At 38.8% G+C, this 18110-nt stretch overlaps 1 protein-coding gene and 1 long non-coding RNA gene across 32 annotated transcripts in view; one reads left to right on the top strand and one right to left on the bottom strand.

Annotated features, from left to right (window-relative positions):
• FMR1 (fragile X messenger ribonucleoprotein 1) overlaps positions 1–13881 on the bottom strand; it is a 38009-nt gene extending 24128 nt beyond the window's left edge. For 11 of the 31 annotated variants that reach the window (XM_078362472.1, XM_078362474.1, XM_078362473.1 and 8 more), the window contains exons 1-5: positions 13569–13815; positions 8151–8252; positions 4653–4726; positions 4126–4178; positions 485–578 (exon numbers count right to left, since the gene is read on the bottom strand). In XM_078362472.1, the coding sequence (XP_078218598.1) occupies positions 485–578; positions 4126–4178; positions 4653–4726; positions 8151–8244 (315 nt within the window). In that variant the 5' untranslated portion in view covers positions 8245–8252; positions 13569–13815. Of the gene's footprint in view, positions 1–484; positions 579–4125; positions 4179–4652; positions 4727–7835; positions 7937–8150; positions 8253–13568 lie in introns of all 31 variants that reach the window. The other 20 variants (XM_078362479.1, XM_008990002.5, XM_078362483.1 and 17 more) reach the window with 7 other exon arrangements.
• Positions 13882–13984: 103 nt separating this feature from the next.
• Positions 13985–16303, top strand: LOC144580986 (uncharacterized). The gene is made up of 3 exons (XR_013531432.1): positions 13985–14124; positions 14348–14451; positions 14738–16303. It is a non-coding gene; the product is annotated as an uncharacterized LOC144580986 (long non-coding RNA).
• The last annotated feature ends 1807 nt before the right edge of the window (positions 16304–18110 follow it).

Genomic DNA, 18110 nt, shown 5'->3' with positions numbered 1-18110 from the left:
CAAGGTAAGTGCCTTAAATATAAAACCAATTTTGTAGGTTTTAAAAAATATACCAAGAAGATTCACTACTACTTAAAGAAATTACAGTATACTACTCTGTAATAAAGCATGATTTCTTTCCTGTGTATAATTAATTTTCATAATCAATTTTGCTTACAATGGGGAAACAGTTGTAAACAAACAACACATTATTCAAACAAAGATTCAGAAATTGAGAGAAGGAGAAAAGAATTACTAGTGGGCAAAGAAACTTGAGGCAGGGACTTTCAAATATATGCTCTGAGTACTGCTCAAATAGCCAAATGTAAGCATCATGTATCGTTTTGAATAATTAATAAGATGAATTAGTCAAATGCACATGTCCATTTCAACTGTCATTCTCAAAGTAATTTAAACAGTGATAAAGACAAGGTATTAAAAAAAAGCACAGATAAATAACCCCACTTCTTCAGTGCTAAATGACTTTATGGCAGGGAAAACTCACCTCAACTTCATCACTTTCATTTATGTCTTTATTATAACCTACAGGAGGTGGGAATCTGACATCATGGAATGGGATCTGCCTTTCAGGCTGCCAGCTGTAAATAAGCAAACATAAAATTATTTAACATGCTTTTCATGTTTAACTGAAACAATGATCACTCTGCCATCAACTCTTGGTTAAGTGTGACCCCCTTTTTCTAGTTTAAAGAAGCAAAAGCTTTAAAATGATCCATTTTTTGCTGAGGAGGGCATAATGGCAATATAGTAACATTTCAGCAAAGTCTGCATGCAACACAGCAGCCTACTTCCATTTGGAGTATTTCTCTAAACACAATACAGCAACATTATGATTTTTCAAAACAAGTCTTCTTTCCAGTAATTTCAACTTCTAAGAGCTTTAAACATAAGACCACGACAGAAATTTCCTTCAACATTTGAATATTAGTGCCAGTAATTGTTAGTAATATAAATATACTTCCACTTGCAGTAGAATTTTAACCACATTCCGAGGACCACAAAAACTGCCCTCTAATTCCCAAGCAAAATGGGGCAGTCAGCACATTAGCAATTCAGAACTCACTTTTCCCCCTTTAAATTTTAGATCCCACGAGGTGGTCAATTCTTGCTGTGGGTAGCTGGCTGCTGATCAGTATGACGTTATCAGCATGCACTGGGATGGTGGGCTCTCCTAAACCACAGAAACTTGATGGAGACAGCCTATAGGAGTTTAAGTTGCCTATGTTTTTAAACTTAAAATGATATTAAACAACTTTGAAAGATACCAAATTATTTTTTATATCCATAAAAATGTAAAATATTAGGGTGCGGTGGCTCATGCCTATAATCCCAGAGCTTTGAGAGGCTGAGGTGGGAATACTGCTTCAGGCCAGGACTTCAAGAGCAGCCTGGATAACAAAGCAAGACCTCATCTTCACAACAAATTATTTAAAAAAGCATTAGGTATGGCGGCATGTGCCTATAGTCACAGCTACTTGGGAGGCTGAGGTGAAAGGATAGTTGAGCTCAGGAGTTCAAGGTTACAGTGAGCCACGATTATGCCCTGCACTCTAAGCCTGGGTCAGAGTGAGACCCTGTCTTTAAATATATATATGTATATATATGTGTGTGTGTATACACACACACACACACACACACACACACATAAAATATTAAAAGACAAACTGCAAAAACACTGAGGACTCAACTTCTGAAGCAGCCACGTCTGGGTTCCTTTAGGTGGTTTTCATCTGTAAATACTGAGATATGTTCTATGTATAATGTTGATGTTTTGCTAAAGGGCTTTGTTAGTAAAATTCTACTGAGAAAAGCACTAAGTTTTGTTTAAAGATGAGCTATTATATAAGAAGGCAAACAGTAAGTCAGAATTTGTGGAAGTCTGATAGGGCCTAAATTAACTGAACCCTTCTCTGAGTTATAAACACTTAACAGATGTTATACGTTCATTGCTAAATTTGATTTTAAAGCATATAATAATGTGTAATATAACTTCTTGGTTCCAAAGAAGAAATAATTATTTTAAGTGTATACAGATAAAAATTCAAATTCCTTATTCAAAAACGTGAAATACGAAAACACCTTTATGCTTTACGGAATGTTTAGGAAGCACCTAAAAACAAAGCACCTAAAACAATCTTCGTATCAGTTAACAGGAGCTTCTTCATTATCGAAAGGAAAGAAAGGGTAAATACAATCTGGTGTTCTATACAACGCTGTTTTCGTTTCATTTCTAACAGAAAACCAAAAAGGAAACACACAAGGAAGGGCTAAGAGATTACTTTGGTAGGGACTTATTAAATACTATTGATGTGTTCAAACCCAGTGTTGTATCTCAAACATATTCCATGAACACAAGGAAAAATTGATGATCTATTTCAAACTCCCATGATGACAAAGAGCTTGAAGAGAAACTTTTATGCAGATATGGTACAGGAGATAAATAATTAGAAGATCCAAAGATGGAATAATTTTAAGTTTATGGTAGAAATCTGACTAAAAACCAAAAAGAAGTGATCTGATAAATCAATTTGTAAACTAGACAAATTCTTAAATGCACCGAGGAAATGAGTGTTTGCTTAATATTTTGGATTGTAGACTACAGGAAAAACTAAGAGAGTAGCAAATAAAGACAACTCTCCCTTTATGGGAAACAGCATTTACCTAGTGATGTAAGTAGATAAAGCATATAACTGTAAGAAAAAAAATACCCTCCAAGTTAACAAAGATTTCTCTGTTGGTGTGATACCATTGTCTATTTTGTTATCTCATAATCATGGATATGTGAAACAGCAAAAAGACAAATTCTGAAACTTTAGGCTTTATGTGTTTAGGGAAAGGTATTCTATTATTCAATCTTGTATTCTTGTCTGAGATTATTAGTCCAGAGCCAGAAATAGGGTTAGATACTTTCAATCCTTTTATCTCAGTTCCCTACATGTGTTTCAGGCATCTAAGGATACCACTTTGTCCTGTTGCTAGCCAAAAGAATCTGCTAAGTTCAATTGCAAAATTTATTTTCTAGATGCTGAAACACAGCCCTGGTTTTAAATTATTTAGAAGCAAGACGTGTGTGTTTATTGCTCAGTATGTCTGGGTCACATACTACATTTTAGTAGACATAATCCACATATCATATAATTCATCAATTTAAATGTACAATTCAATGGTTTGTAGAATTCAATGATTTAGAGATATGTGCAACAATTACCAGTCTATTTTACAACATTTTCATTGTCATATAAAAAATCCTGAACTCTTTAGCTATGGCCTCCCCACCAGCCCCAGCACTAAGCAATCACTAATCTACTTTCTGTCTCTATAGATTTGCAGCCTGCTTTTGATACTATTAATTCTCTTGGTATATAAGAGCCAAAAAATGATAACTGTTAACCATCCATAAGAGTTTAGTAAAATCCTAAGATAATAGCCACATCTGTACTTCAGCTAAGGAGTTTATATGTGCTTTAGAATCTTAAACAGCTACCCTGAAAACAGTCTTATTAGCATTCAAAAAATGTAGTCAAGAGACCTGTCTCCTTCAATAAAATGTTAACATCTATACTATTGATGCTTTCATACAGTTAATATTCCTAGGCCTATAACTATTTTTATTTCCTCATCTAGCGAAAAAGAGCAGAAAAGATCAGCTACTGCTATTACTGAATAAGTAAAACATAAAAAAAATCAGATAATTGGTAAACATGACTTTCTGATAAAATATACTAGACAACTAAAACCATCAGTTTTAGATTTAATGTTAAAGAACTCACACACACTTTTTAGGCAATATGCATGAACCCCTTCATTACTATCCTTTTAAAATTTACAAATAATCCTATGCAAACTCTCAGTTACTAATACACAAGAATCTCTGGTTTCTTTCTTCACATTCAAGGGAATTAAGATGTAAGAATCAATACTACACAACAAAGGACCTCTAGGTCATTAGCAGAAAGAGTCATTCCATTAGTTTACTTCTGAGTTGTTCAGAAACTTCTCAGTCAGTAACATGAAGATCCATTCCTAAAAAGCACTCAAACTTGACTTGAACTTTTAAAAAATGAAGAGAATTAGCATAAAATATGAAAGAACCTCATCATTAAAATTATATAACAAGACACTTACTTGTTTTCAAATGCAACTGTTATTGAATCTTCATGAACATCCTTTACAAATGCCTGTGTAAGAAAAAACATTCAATTAACTTGGGAGCTTAAAGATTGTTTGCTTTTAAATTTTACAGTGATACCAAACGTTTTATGTGTTTATGAATAAAATGGAGCTTCAAATGAAGGTCAGTTTTTGAAGATCATTTATTCATTAAGCACGTCTATATTGCCACCTTGTATATGCTATACCCTAGAGATACAGATAGCTAAAACACTAAACAAGAAAAAATTGCTCCACAGAGTTCAACATCTCAAAAAATTGACAAGTATACTGAAAATTACAATGTGGTGGTGAGTGCAAAGTTGGACATATATTTTAGGCTAGAAGTACTGAAAACTAAGAAAATTGTTCCAGTCATATTAGCCAGTATAGATACGTTGTAACCCACCTTTTTCTTCTTAAAATCTTAGAATACCAATAGTCAATGATTAAATGTAACCTCAAATCTATCTATCTACCCATACACACACAAATATACTAACCTTTAACAACCACATGCTGCAAACAACACTAAACGGTCCAGAATTGAATTTAATTCTCAATCTCACAGGCACTTCTAGAAAAAATATATAAAGTCCAGAGGTTTTGATCTTTTAAATCTGATGACACAATTGCTAGTAATCTACACACAGACAGAAAATAACTAATTATCAAGAATTCTTTAATCTGCATGCTGTAATTTTACAAAATTAAGCTTTTAATAGGTACAGAAAAAGAGGGTTTTTCTTTTGTTTTGGACAATTAGAGGAATAGGACAAAGCATTAAGAAACTCAAAGGCTTTATAGCTTAATTCATTTTAAAAGGGCCTGGGGAGATTTAAGCTTCTTACTCAAATTTCTTCTGCATGTCTCTCCCCTTCAGGGGTTTCTCCCTGCCTGCAGGACCACAGCCAAACTCCTTCTCTGGCTGTAAAAGGCTGTGCAGGAGCTGTCCTCTCCACCCCCACCACTTCTCCAAGCTTTATCTTTCATATCCTTGGAGTTTGTAACCCAACAATGCTAAAAAACACTTTTGCCTTACTCTGTTCTGGGCCTCTTTCCTTTCCTTCTTTCCTACTGTCCTTCCCCCTTTTTTTACATAGCTATCTCTTATTGGTCTTTCAGATTTCAGTTCAAATGTCATCTTCAATGGGAGAACTGAGAAGTCTAAGTTAAATTCCTGTCCTCTGCATACTCACAGCATCCTATGCTTATCCCTACAATAATCTTACCCCCCTCTATTATTATAGCCCATTTTCTCTCTCATGGTAAATTTCCTAAGGGTGGTGTCAGGTTTTACTTCACTTACAGTCATATTGCAGAGTGCCTAGTGTGAACTCAGTGAGTAGTTATCAAATAGATCATTGCCTAAGAGGTTCCTATCCCAGCCTTAGGGAAATGTATGCATGTGGGCGGTGGTGGTAGGTTGATAACATAAAGGAAAACACACTGAAGAAGGTGAGGTTCCTACTGACCCCTTAAAGCATAAGGAAGGATTAGCTAAACAAAAGAGAGAGGAGGATGGAGAGGCATTCTACTAAGCCTAAGGGGCAGCAGGCATAAAGATGTAGATACTGAAAAACAGCTGGGTTGTGGCAGAAATAATAAATCCTTTGTCAACAAAGAAGCCAAGACAATTCAATGGGGGAAAGAATATTGTTTTCAAAAAATGAAGCTGGGACAAGTGGATATTCACATACAAAAAGAATATGTTTCAACCTTTACCTCATACTGCATACAAAAAAAAATCAATGAATATGCATCAAAGACCTAAATATAAAAGCTAAACTTATACAACTCTTGGGAGAAAACACAGTAGTAAATCCTCGTGACTTTGAATGTCTGATCTCTATATTACATAGTAAGATGATAACTAGTTTGGATTAAGACCATTCTCTAACTTCTGTGTCCTCAGTAAACAGCAGTTTCTGGTTTATAGTGGGTGCCCAATACATGTTATTAAAAACAAATGCTCCAATGCAGATGTCTTGGTAAACAAATATGTATTCAAAGGCCTGATATAAAGGTTCTTTTAAAAAATGAAACTTCCCAAAATATCAAATTAAAGCATATGGAGTGAAGCATTAATTAGCTGCTCTTAAGAAAAACTATGGAAGCTGAGACAGGGCCCTGGGAACACTGATACAGAAGCAACTTAAAGAGATACCAAACTTCTCCAATAATGCTTAAATAAATATAAGTCAAGCTACGCTAAAAGAAAATTTCCTTGCAAGAGCAAGGTGGACTATAATGGCATCCATATGTTGTGCTATTCCCAAGGTGGCTAAATAATAATTTTTAAGTTAAGCATGGGTATATATCTTTAGAGGTGGGGGAGAAATCAACATTTTCTTATCATTTTGATCCTACTTATTTTTACTCAGCTATATTTTCTACAGCATATTTGGAGAACTCTAGCTTAATACTGCCAATGATATTTTAGAATTATTAGATTTCATAAGGGATTGTTTCCCTATTACTTCAACAAAGAAGCCTAATTTTGAGTTAAGTTGCAGGAATTGGTAACTCTCAGGCTCTAATTCCTGTAAGTTGTAAAAATTATGGAGAATGGGAAAGAGGACTCTCTTGTCCCTCATTTCTCCCTTGTCTTTACAGGATGACTAGTAACAAATTAACAGTTTGCTTTTTGGGGTGCTATTAGATTACTAACTAAAATTAAGACACCTTTTAGGAAGTTACTGATCCCATATTTACAAGAGGCCATTGCTTCTGTGCTTATCCTTGTCTAGTTTTATGATGCTTATACATCTTGGCAGTAATTCACATTAGCTCCTTACCATATATTATATGCTAAAAACGTTAAGTCTTTTAATCAGCTATTAGGATCTTATTACAGCTAGGTAAAGAATTTTTTTCTGAAAATCAAGTGTCTATCCAAGACTCCTGCCCTTGTCTAAAACTATGCTATCTACCACAGCAGCCATGTGTCATGTGTGGCTACTTACATGAAAATTAAATGAAATTAAAATCAGTCTCCCATTCACTCTTGCCACATGTCAAGTGCTCAATAGCCACATATGGCTTAATGGCTACTGTAGTAGACAGACCCTTAAAACATTTACAAATGTTGGAGACTGTCTTCAGACTAATCATAAAAGCACTATAATATCAGCTTTATCACTATTGCTATTTTTTTCCTCTTTGCCTAAAAGTTATTGCCCAGTTGAATCATACGTATTCGCAACATTTGCTTATTTCCTAAAATCAAATAATCTCTCAAAGGAGGAAGATCTTCAAGTGCTGTGGCTATTAGGGGAAAAAAAAGCTTTAGCAGACTCTGAATGCATTTCTGGATGTAGTGTCAGAAATGGTCTGAATAATCATCATAGCTCAATAGGGCCACTGACTTTGAGTTAATGAGGCTTATCTGTATATGGATGTTTCCATGACTGTTTCAAAATTAGTCATTTTAAGTGAATACAGAAGGTATATAATACCTTTGGTGGCTGCCTTAATAAATGGAATAAAAGAAACTCATAGGTTGCCTTTGGTCTACTCCTGCATGAAGGACAAATACCTCCTGTGAATTCTAAGGTCTTTCACTAAATCTTCATTCCAACAAGATTTCACCTTCCTGTTTCTCATCATAGTTTTTCCAATAGCCCCCCTTTTGGCTCTGTCCTTCCCCTTATCCACCACTCACCCACCCACAGACACACTCATACCTTCCTTCTTTGGCCATCTCCAGAGCACTATCACTCCAGCAATCACCAACTTGTAAAATTGTATTTTGCTGTGATCCCTACCTTTCAGGTAAAGCTGATGTCTGTAGAGAAGACAAGTTAAGAAGATTCCTGAGAGGTTTCCAAAAGCAGCATATTGAATGAGTTTGAATAAACACACAAGGGGAATTACAGTGTATTGTGTGAGAGCTAGGACTCTTATTGGAGTCAGTGGACTTAGTAGTTAATGGTTTTGCTGTGAATCAGATCTAGGTTCAAAATCTTCGCTCTGACACATAATAGCTGTGAGACTCTCACCAAGAAGTGATCTCTGGACCTCAGATTCCTCATCTGCAAATAAGGAACTCGACCAGCCTCCTAAGGTTGTTGTGGGTAATGAAATTACACACATGGGTGGCACTAAATGAGAGATAAAGTAGAGAGTGTCATATTTTACAAAAAATGCAGAATTATAAATGCTCTTCCATTTGAAAAATGTACATCACAACAAAAGCACACTTTAAAAAAGCTTTAAAAATTGGGATAGAAAAAGAAAAGAATATTTCCACAAAGATACTCAATACTAAAAGGTTGTTTAGTCTTGGAAGAAAAAAATGTGACGAAAATCTTGGGGTTTGAGAAAGGTGATAAAGTACAGTTTAAAAGAGATATACAGGTTCTTCATCAGGGTGAATAAACAGAAAATAAATCATTAAGGAATCCCCAATTTACTGGCAACTGGGCAAAGGAGGTAATTTGTAAAATCATATTTACCTAAGTATGTAATGCCTAGAGCTAGCCATTCAAACATTCTATTATCAGGACTGATGAAACAAAGAAAAGTCCATCCCTATTTGGGTAAACTCTCCCCTACTACACCTCACATTCCTTAGCTTAGTAACGTATCTTACAAACAGGAGCCACTGCTCACAGGAGAGGATATTGTGTATTAATGTTTCAATGTAAACCCGACCACCAATGAACACAACTCCTACATTATCAGTAAGCTTCTATCACTTACTGAAGACAGAACATGTAGTGCTATGATAATTTTCATTAGGAAAAACTTAACAGCATTGTAAAATATCCCTCCTAAGGAAAACCTGCAGGAGGCCGGGCCTGGTGGCTCAGGCCCATAATCCTACCACTTTGGGAAGCTGAGGCAGGCAGATAACTTGCCACCAGCCTGGCCAACATGGTGAAACCCCATCTCTACTAAAAATACAAAAAATAGCTGGGCGTGGTGGCACATGTCTGTAATCTCAGCTACCTGGAAGGCTGAAGCACAAGACTGGCTTGAACCCGAGAGGTGGAGGGTGCAGTGAGCTGAGATCCCGCCACTGCATTCCAGCCTGGGGCAACAGAGTGAGACTCTATTTAAAAAAAAAGAAAGAAAGAAATAAAAAAGAAAAGAGAAAACAGACAGGAAAAGAAAAGAGGGAGGGGAGGGGAGGAAGGTCAAAGAGAAAGACAGAAAGCAAAACCAAACCAAACCAAACATGTAGGAGATAGAGAGGACAGGAGCATAGAAAATGTGATAAAAGTATGATTCAAACCAAAGGCTTCATATATAAAGTAAGTTATCATTTTGTCCCCCTTTTATGGGGACACTCACAACATAAAAGAATAAACACAGACAATAAATCTCATCAACAGTCCTTCCAACCATACCACATGTCCAGGACTTCATATAGGCATTTGCCACAAATTATGAGAAAAACACATTCTGCTTCACCCTGACCAAAAGACAACCGAGACATGTGCAAAGAAAACAGTATTTGTTATTAATTTTCCTTGTGTGTATGTATTCTAATTTTTGAATACTTCAGTTTTATGAGCTCCCAATATAACAAGGCAAATTTCCTAGCCGGGTCAAAGATTTCCAACCTTATCATTCCTTAATAGGCATCCATATGAAGAAGTACAGTGTCAAGGGTCAAGAGTTAACAACAAAAAAGGCTGGCACATAAACTAAATTATTTCATGACAGCTTTCTATTAACAGTAAAAAAAAAGTAATATAACCTTGTAACTATAGTTATAGGATGCTAAGGCAGTATTATATCACAAAATACAAAGACCACAATGAAATTGAAAACTGAGCAGGAATTCAAAGCAATTTTTTCAGGCTAAATTTCATCATTTCAGGAAGTCAGAATCCTGACCCTTAATGGCCCTGACACTTGGTAGTAAGCCACTTACCTAACATCTCTGTGCATCATTTAAAGAATGGGAATAACAACAATACCTCAAATAAAGTATCAGAGGTAAAGCACTTAGAACAGTGCCTGGCACCTAGAAAGTACTTATCCTCTGTTAAATATTATTACAATTGTGATCCTGATCTTCTCAGGAAGCACATTCCTACAGCGGGCAGAAATCAGAAACTCTAGTACTATACCACTGAATTCTGCATCTAATTAATAATTTGGAGATTTTCAGAATACTTAGGTATGGAGTTAGAAAATACAAAGGTCAAAAAGGGGAAAATGATGTAGCCACAAAGCTCCTAAAAACTAAAAAGGGTAATTAGACTCTAGGAAGGAAACAGTAAATGTGGTTGACCCAAATAATTCACTTCCTCGAAGTACAGAATAACACCTTTATGCAAAGTTAGCTCAAGAAACTTCAGAGAAAACATGTTTCAAGTTTATTTACACTTTATGCAAGTTGTTTTATAAACTTATAAACCTTATACAAGTTTATTCATAGTAAAACTGATTTTACTACATTTCACTTAGCATCTGAAATGACATGTTAGACCACTAATACCTTCATTAAAAACTTTTTTGATTGTACACTTTATCATATTTAGCTGCTAGCTACCATACTACTGCTCACCAAATTAAAGTCTGTCTGTAAATACTGAAAAAATAAAGTATAATCTAACAACAAAATTATAATGTAGCACAATTATACCATATGACAATAAGGAATCAGAAATCAGAGGCTGTATTTTCAGAAACAAAAAGGGTTCTTATGTCTCCGATATGTGATGTATCCATCTTTAGTAATTTTCACAAAACCTACAAATCTTAGGATTTATTAAGGCATTCATATTGGAATGATATGCATTCTACATTCAAAATGAAGTTAATTCATTACCATTCTCAACACACCAAAACTTCTAGTCCAAAGAAAACAAATTATGTGGGGCACATGCCCCTAGAACAAAGGCCTTATTTCATCATTATGCATTTAGAAAACACTTTGTAAAGATTTCATGAGGTGTAAGTCAAAGTGTCTTCATATCTTAAATAGCACCAGCAGGGCTCTGTAAGTGGTACACGTGACCAACTTTTTCTAAGTCAAATACCTAAGCTTAAAAGTAGTGGCTCCGGTGATTACTAAATCTAACTTAAGTTTTTAAGAAGAAACACCAGAAAAAGAGGAAATATGGTGGTTATGTTAAGCAAATCAAAGTCTGAATTCAATTATACCTAAGTTGTTTGATTTGTTTCGTTTTCAAAGCTTTTCTATCAATTTGAACAAGGTTCCTATTTCTTTTTCCATAAATGTAACACTTCTCCATTGTAGTTCATTTTTAATTGGTTTTTGTTTCACATCTTTCCTGTCCATCCCACTGGACAAGCAACTCAGTTTACTTTGGCTTTACTTTTATAACTCACAGTAATATTATAAGTCATATAAAAACTTTGAGCTTTTTGTTACAGAAACCATTTTTCCATCAGTGCAGACCATTTGACATTTTCTTAGAAATCAAACTTAAATAAATATAACAGCAATTTCTCTGACACACACTTGTTCAAGTATTACATTTCTCCTCAGGGAACTAAGGGGCAACCAATCTATTCTTCATTTACTTTCAAGTTAAACAACTTTGTTACAAAACAAAACCCAAAAAGGGGGAAATTAATAGCAAAAAGAGAAGGCATTTCTTATATTCCAGTCAGTTTGCAAGCAAAATCACTGGAGCAAATCCTAAGTGGCTGGAAGAGAACAATAAGTACTTCAAGGCCAGAATGTGCTACTTGCCCTCTGTGGTAAGCAACCTTTAGTGGCATCCAACCTAAGCTGATATCACATATCAATCAGAATCCTGCTTACCCATTAGCCCTTACTCATACATATATATATACGTATATACAGTTATTAGTGGCAGAATCTAGTGACCAAACTCTCTAGGACCCTGAACCATTCTACGCAAACTCACCAGAAAAAAATACGGATCAATAAAATCAATGCAATTAAAATTTTGACTGCAGAGTCAACTGAAACAACTGCATATTCGTGAGACTGTTAAGAACAGAAACGTGGGATTACTTTGTGCCTCCTTTTACAGTGAAAGGTTTTATCTTTGTGCTCAAAGTATGGACAGTTTACATACTTTACTCATTTATGAAATATACTGATCTCCAAATGTCTTCATAAAATTGGTAAACCCAGAATATATTAAAGTCAAATTGTCTATTTTCCTAACCAAACTTGTCATGTTTGAAACATTGAAGTCGTTTTTTAATAAATTTAAGAATTGTGTTGGACACTGGTAATACCTATTTTCCATGCTTCCTTCCACGTGCACCTTTTATTGCCAAAATACTGTAGTAAGGTGGAATATTATTTACAGAGATTATAGACATTCAAGAGGAAATGAGAATTACAAACGCACTCCTGCTACATCAAATTTGTAAATCTTCCTTTTAAAAATGAAAGGTGTTAGTTGATCTGCAAGGGTGTAACTTTAAAAAGCACAGTACACCCATGGATCCCTAAGCCTCAACAATTCAGTCCACTGCCACACCACAAATTCGAAGGAAATATGGTCAAGTTCTTAAGGGCACAAAAATATTTTTGCTCAGTTTAAAAAATGCCCTAGTAATATACTCTCTGTTAATTTCCTGAAGTTCCATGGCATATATTTAGGTTTCTGGAAACTTACACACACACACACACACACACACACACACACACAATTTTTAAGTAACAGAGTTGCTAATGGTTTTAGACGCTGAAGCGTGTGCATTCCTGAATTTACTCCGTTTAACAAAAGGGGGGGCGCGAATATTCACGATGATCAACGTCTTCAATGCATTGCTGAGCCATGTTAGGGTCTTCCTGAAACTTTTGGATCTAAAAATCTCCTCCGAAATCCACAAAGAGAAGCCACTAAAAATCAGTTGCCATTGTGATTTGGTGCCGACTACCGCTTCTTACTACTCTTTCTTCACAGCCCTCGCCCAGAGCAGGGGAGCTCTCCGAAGTCCCAATGCTGGACCGGAAAAGAGAAGCCAAAGGAGACCTGAAACCCTCTTGGCAGTGCAGGAGGCGGCCCGGCTGAAGAGCCCCCCGCTCCTCCACAACTACCCACACGTCAGGCCCGGATCCCGCTGGGAGAAGATATTTAGGAAAGAAGGAAGAAGCCGTCGCCGTCACTTAGCGCGGATTTCGGCCCTTCCCGCCCCGGCTCCTGTACCTGCCGCCGGCCCTCGCCCATCCCCAGCTCACCCCGGCGGGGCTCAGCGCCGAAAGGGAACCCTGTCCTCGTTCGTCTCTCATCCCGTTAGGCGCTAGGGCCTCTCGGAGTCGGAGCGGAGCTCGAGGGGCTTCCTACAGGCCCCAAGTCCAGTCCTTCCCTCCCAATCAACATCCCGCCGAGCGTGCCCTGGCACCCAGGCGCGGCGCTGGGGTAGAGGGCCCCGGGCCTGCCCCCGCCAACGTCAAGAAGAAAAAGGAGGGAAGGAAGGGCGAAGATGGGGCCTGCCCTGGAGCCAAGTACCTTGTAGAAAGCGCCATTGGAGCCCCGCACTTCCACCACCAGCTCCTCCATCTTCTCTTCAGCCCTGCTCGCGCCGGGAGCCCGCCCCCGAGAGGTGGGCTGCGGGCGCTCGAGGCCCAGCCGCCGCCGCCGCCGCCGCCGCCGCCGCGCTGCCGCACGCCCCCTGGCAGCGGCGCCTCCGTCACCGCCGCCGCCCGCGCTCGCCGTCGGCCCGCCGCCCGCTCAGAGGCGGCCCTCCACCGGAAGTGAAACCGAAACGGAGCTGTGCGCCTGACTGAGGCCGAACCCTCGGCCCGCTGCGCGTGTAAACACTGAAACTGCGTCACGTGATCGACGCTGTTCCCTCCCCCCGCGGGCTCAGCCCCTCGGCCCCGCCCTCTCGCTTCCAGTGGCCAGGGCGCGCGCGCATGCGCGTTGCTGGGATCGGGCCGGAGTGCCGGGTCGAACGTCAGAGGCGCGGGCGGGGCGTGCGCGGGCTCGGCGGAGGGCGGGAAGGCTGAAGGGCGGTGACAGGTCGCACCGCCTCGCGAGGGTCAGAACTCCCATTTCTGCAAAGGTGCATGCTGTGTCGTGTGAAATCAACTGCATCCGGTTATCCCATTGGCCTCACTAGGATTCCGGGGGCATGTCTGGTTTGGTTTGATTCAAAGTAGCGCAGAGCCTGATTGAGCGGGAGGTGGAGTGGAAGGCGAGAATGAGGGTAAAGGAGTAGATTGACGAAGACTTTGAACTAGGAACAGTGGCAACCAGGGTGACCTTGGCTTTCGAGACCCATAGAGGCAGAGGGTGAAGAGTCACGCCCTCTCTCACCAGATTTTGGGCTTTCCTGTGGAGACATCCTGGGCCCTTTCAGGGACAGTGTATTGAGTCAGGACCTCAAAATGTTAGCCTTTCCTCACACCCAGCTTTGACCCATGTACTTGCCTTTCCTCAATTTATTTTCGTGCTTTCACTTGACACACTTTAAAAAATTGTGTTAAGCACTTCTTAATGTCTTTAAAGTTCGTTTCTGCCCCTACTGTATGTGCACCCTGTGTCGGGGTGCACGTATGTGTGGCAGTCATGGGTCCTGTCTACAGGGGCCGTTGCACCTCCTTGCAACCCTTTACCTTCTACTCTAAAACAAAGCCCACCTTTTTCTTATTCCTGTTTCTGCACGGTGCTTATAGCTGCGTTGATCCATGTTTCCTTAGGGATGCTGGTATCCAGCTGAGAAGTTTATGGAGCACCTATCATGTGCCAGGCACTGTGCTCAGTGCTAGCGAGAAATTGGTGAGTAAAACAGAAAAAAAAAAAGAAAAGAAAAGACTGCCAGCATTGAACTTGGAACCTAGAGAAGTAGATGGACATAAATTATCCTGGCAAGTAAATGAGGAGTTGCAGCTGTGATAAGGGCTACGAAGAATAGGTGCATCCATGATGACATAACATGACCCAGTCTGGGGTGGAGAATCGGGAATGATTCCAGCTGGAATATGGCAGGTGAGAGTTAACTGTAGCACTGAGTTTGCAGAGGCAGGATGACCTGCCCCAGGCAGGTGCCCCAGAATGAGAAGATGTTGGTGCTGGTGGAATGTCAGCTTTAAAGCGGTGGATTTAGGGCCACATTCCTCAAGGCCATAGTAAACAGGAAAGACCTTTTTGGACTACTGTCTTTGGAGTAGTCACTTGAGACCAAGACTTCAATAGGGCTGAAAGAGAATCTCATCATAGGTTGAATGGGAGCAGAGCATTAGCTGTAACTCCAACGTATTATAGTAAAAGGGGACACATTGATTAGAATAATTATATCTCTCCATGTGTAAGGTCTTGTTCAGTTTACCCAGGGCTTAAAAATAGGTCAACTCTTCACAACTATCTTTATTGCAAGCCACACTCATCCTGTGCTGTTCCTGAACCTGTGATGCACTTTCATCCTTTCATGTCTCTACACATCCTTCCTGAGCCCCATAGAGGCCCTGCCCCTTAAGGTTTTCAGCTGGATTCCTATTAGCTAGTTATTTTATTTCAGGTACAGAGAGTTAACTTAGCTCCTCCATTTTCAGTACATTGTCATATCAGTCCCTACAAGGTCCTTGTTTTAAATTATTTTATATTGTTTATATGATTTTTTTCCTCATCTTTCTCAATTCCCACTCTCATTCTTACAGATGCAAACTGCAGTATGTTTGATATAGATCCTTGATAATTTAAGACAGGTAATGTTTTGTTTATGCCTCTTGCATTTGCAAAGGTGGTATTGGACTGTAAATCTCTATTTCCCACTGTTTTACTCAACACTATGTTTTTGAGCTATACCCATATTGCTGTGTGTACACCTAGTTTGCTACTGAGTATGCTATAGATTTTATTCATACATATCCCTACTGATCGGACATCTAGGTTGCTGCCAACTCCCTGAAGTCATACTTTGGTGAAAACCCTTGGGAATGTCTTTACAAACCTTTACCAGAACTTATCTTGTGCTCTTGTAGAACTTTGTGCATACCTCCTGCCTCCTCATTACACTGCTTGGCATGTAGCAGGGACTCAACAAATGTTGAATACCTCTACTATTGATGGTTAGTATGCTAGAATAATTTATTTATATTTTTGTTTTCCTTATTGGATTATTAGTACCTCCCAGACAGGGCAAATATCTTTTCTATCCTTGTGTCCCTGGCACATTAAAAGTGGTTGATTTCAAGGTATGTTCAATGAATGAATAAATAAATAGTTATCCTCACTGCCAGTACATACTGCAACTTAGTCTCGCCCACTTGACTCTGAGTCTCAGCCTCACTCTGATCTCTAGCTTTTGATATTTCTCCTTTCAAGATAGCTTACCTGAACTCAGACACTGGGCTCAGGCCTGATCATGAGCCTGCTCTTCCAAAATCCTCTCTCTCCCCTCCCCTTCTCTCTCTCTTTCGCTCTCTCTCTCTCTCTCTCTCTCTCTCTCTCTCTCTCTCTCTTTTTACAGACAACTCTTGCCTTCCAGTTCATTGCTCAAGCCTAAAACGGAGACATTTTCACCTTCTTCCATACATCAAATCCATCAGCAAATCATTGCAGAATCCAGAATCTGCTTCTCATCGTTTGCTCAGCTACAACCCATAGCCCAAACTTCCATTCTCTCTTACCTGCACTGTGGCAACAATTTCTTCGCTGGTCTCCTTGCAGTCACTATTGTCCCCTCTCTGACAGTTCTCAGCACAGAAGACAGAATGCCCTTGTTCAGGTGTCAATCAAGTCACTCTGCCACTCAGAATCCCCCAAAGACTCCCTACATCTCTCAGAGTAAAAGCCAGATTTGTTATTTATTCTGACTTCCAGCCCTATATACTCTGACTTCTATTGTCTCCTCTATCTCACCTTCTACTTTCCCCCTTCACTTCATTCCAGTGAATGAAATCTAGTTCCCCTAGACCTTCTCCTATGTTATCTTCCAGAAGTTTTACAATTTTGTGCTTTGCATTTAGGTCTATGATCCATTTTGAGTAAATTTTTTGGTGAAAGATATAAGATCTATATCTAGATTAATTTTTGCATATGAATGGCCAGTTACCATTCCAGCACCATTTGTTGAAAAGACCATTGTTTCTCATTCCAGCCATAGTATTTTCTTTGTTGTTTCTTGAAAATACCAGGCAGGTTCTGTCTGTCTCCCCTCACTAGAGTGTAAGCTCAGTGAGAACAAAGATTTCCATTTGTTTAATTTACTGCTTGTCCCCAGTGCCTACCACAGTGTCTGGAACATAGTGAATGTTTACTGAATATTACATGAATGAATGGATATGTGTTGAGGACCTGGACAAGGTTGAGTCAGCTCTCATGGCTATATTTATCTGATATTGCAATGATGCTTCAGTGTTTCTAGCCCTGCCTTGGCCCCTGGTTTCCATTAAATTGCTGCCTGTTGTCTTTGCATTGATTTATTCTCTGCTGTTTCCTGCTCCTTCGCAATTTGAGCCCTCTAGAATCTTTTTCATGCCTCAATCCCAGCTGAAAGGCCTTCTGCCCTTTCCAACTCTAAAAATCTTACGTACTCTTCAGGATCCAGCTAAAGTCACACTTCTTTCTTGACACTTTGTCTGACAATTTCACTTAACTGTGACCTCTCATTTGAATGAGATATTAGAAAAAAAATTAATTAGTTGGCTTTAGTTTTTAGAACAGTTTTAGATTTATGGAAAAATTAAGCAGATAGGGAGCCCCTGGAGGATTCTGAGTCGCAGAGTGACTTGATTGACACCTGAACAGGGTCATTCTGTTTTCTGTGCTGAGAAATGTCAGAGAGGGAACAACAGTGACTGCAGGGAGACCAGCGAAGAAGTTGTTGCCATAATGCATGTACTACCTAATCTCCCCTCCTCCTGTACAGTTTCTTCTATTACTAATATCTTGCCTTCCTATGGTACATTTATTACAACTGATGCATTATTACTTACTTTTTGTGTTGCACAGCTCTTTGGGTTTTGAAAAATGTATAACATATCCACCATTACAGTGTCAGCAAAACAGTTACACTGCACTAAAAAATTCCTTATATTCAACCTATTC

The sequence above is a fragment of the Callithrix jacchus genome, chromosome X, assembly GCF_049354715.1.
Source record: "Callithrix jacchus isolate 240 chromosome X, calJac240_pri, whole genome shotgun sequence".
In the NCBI taxonomy this organism is placed as follows: domain Eukaryota; kingdom Metazoa; phylum Chordata; class Mammalia; order Primates; family Cebidae; genus Callithrix; species Callithrix jacchus.
This window is presented reverse-complemented; position numbering and strand designations above follow the sequence as displayed.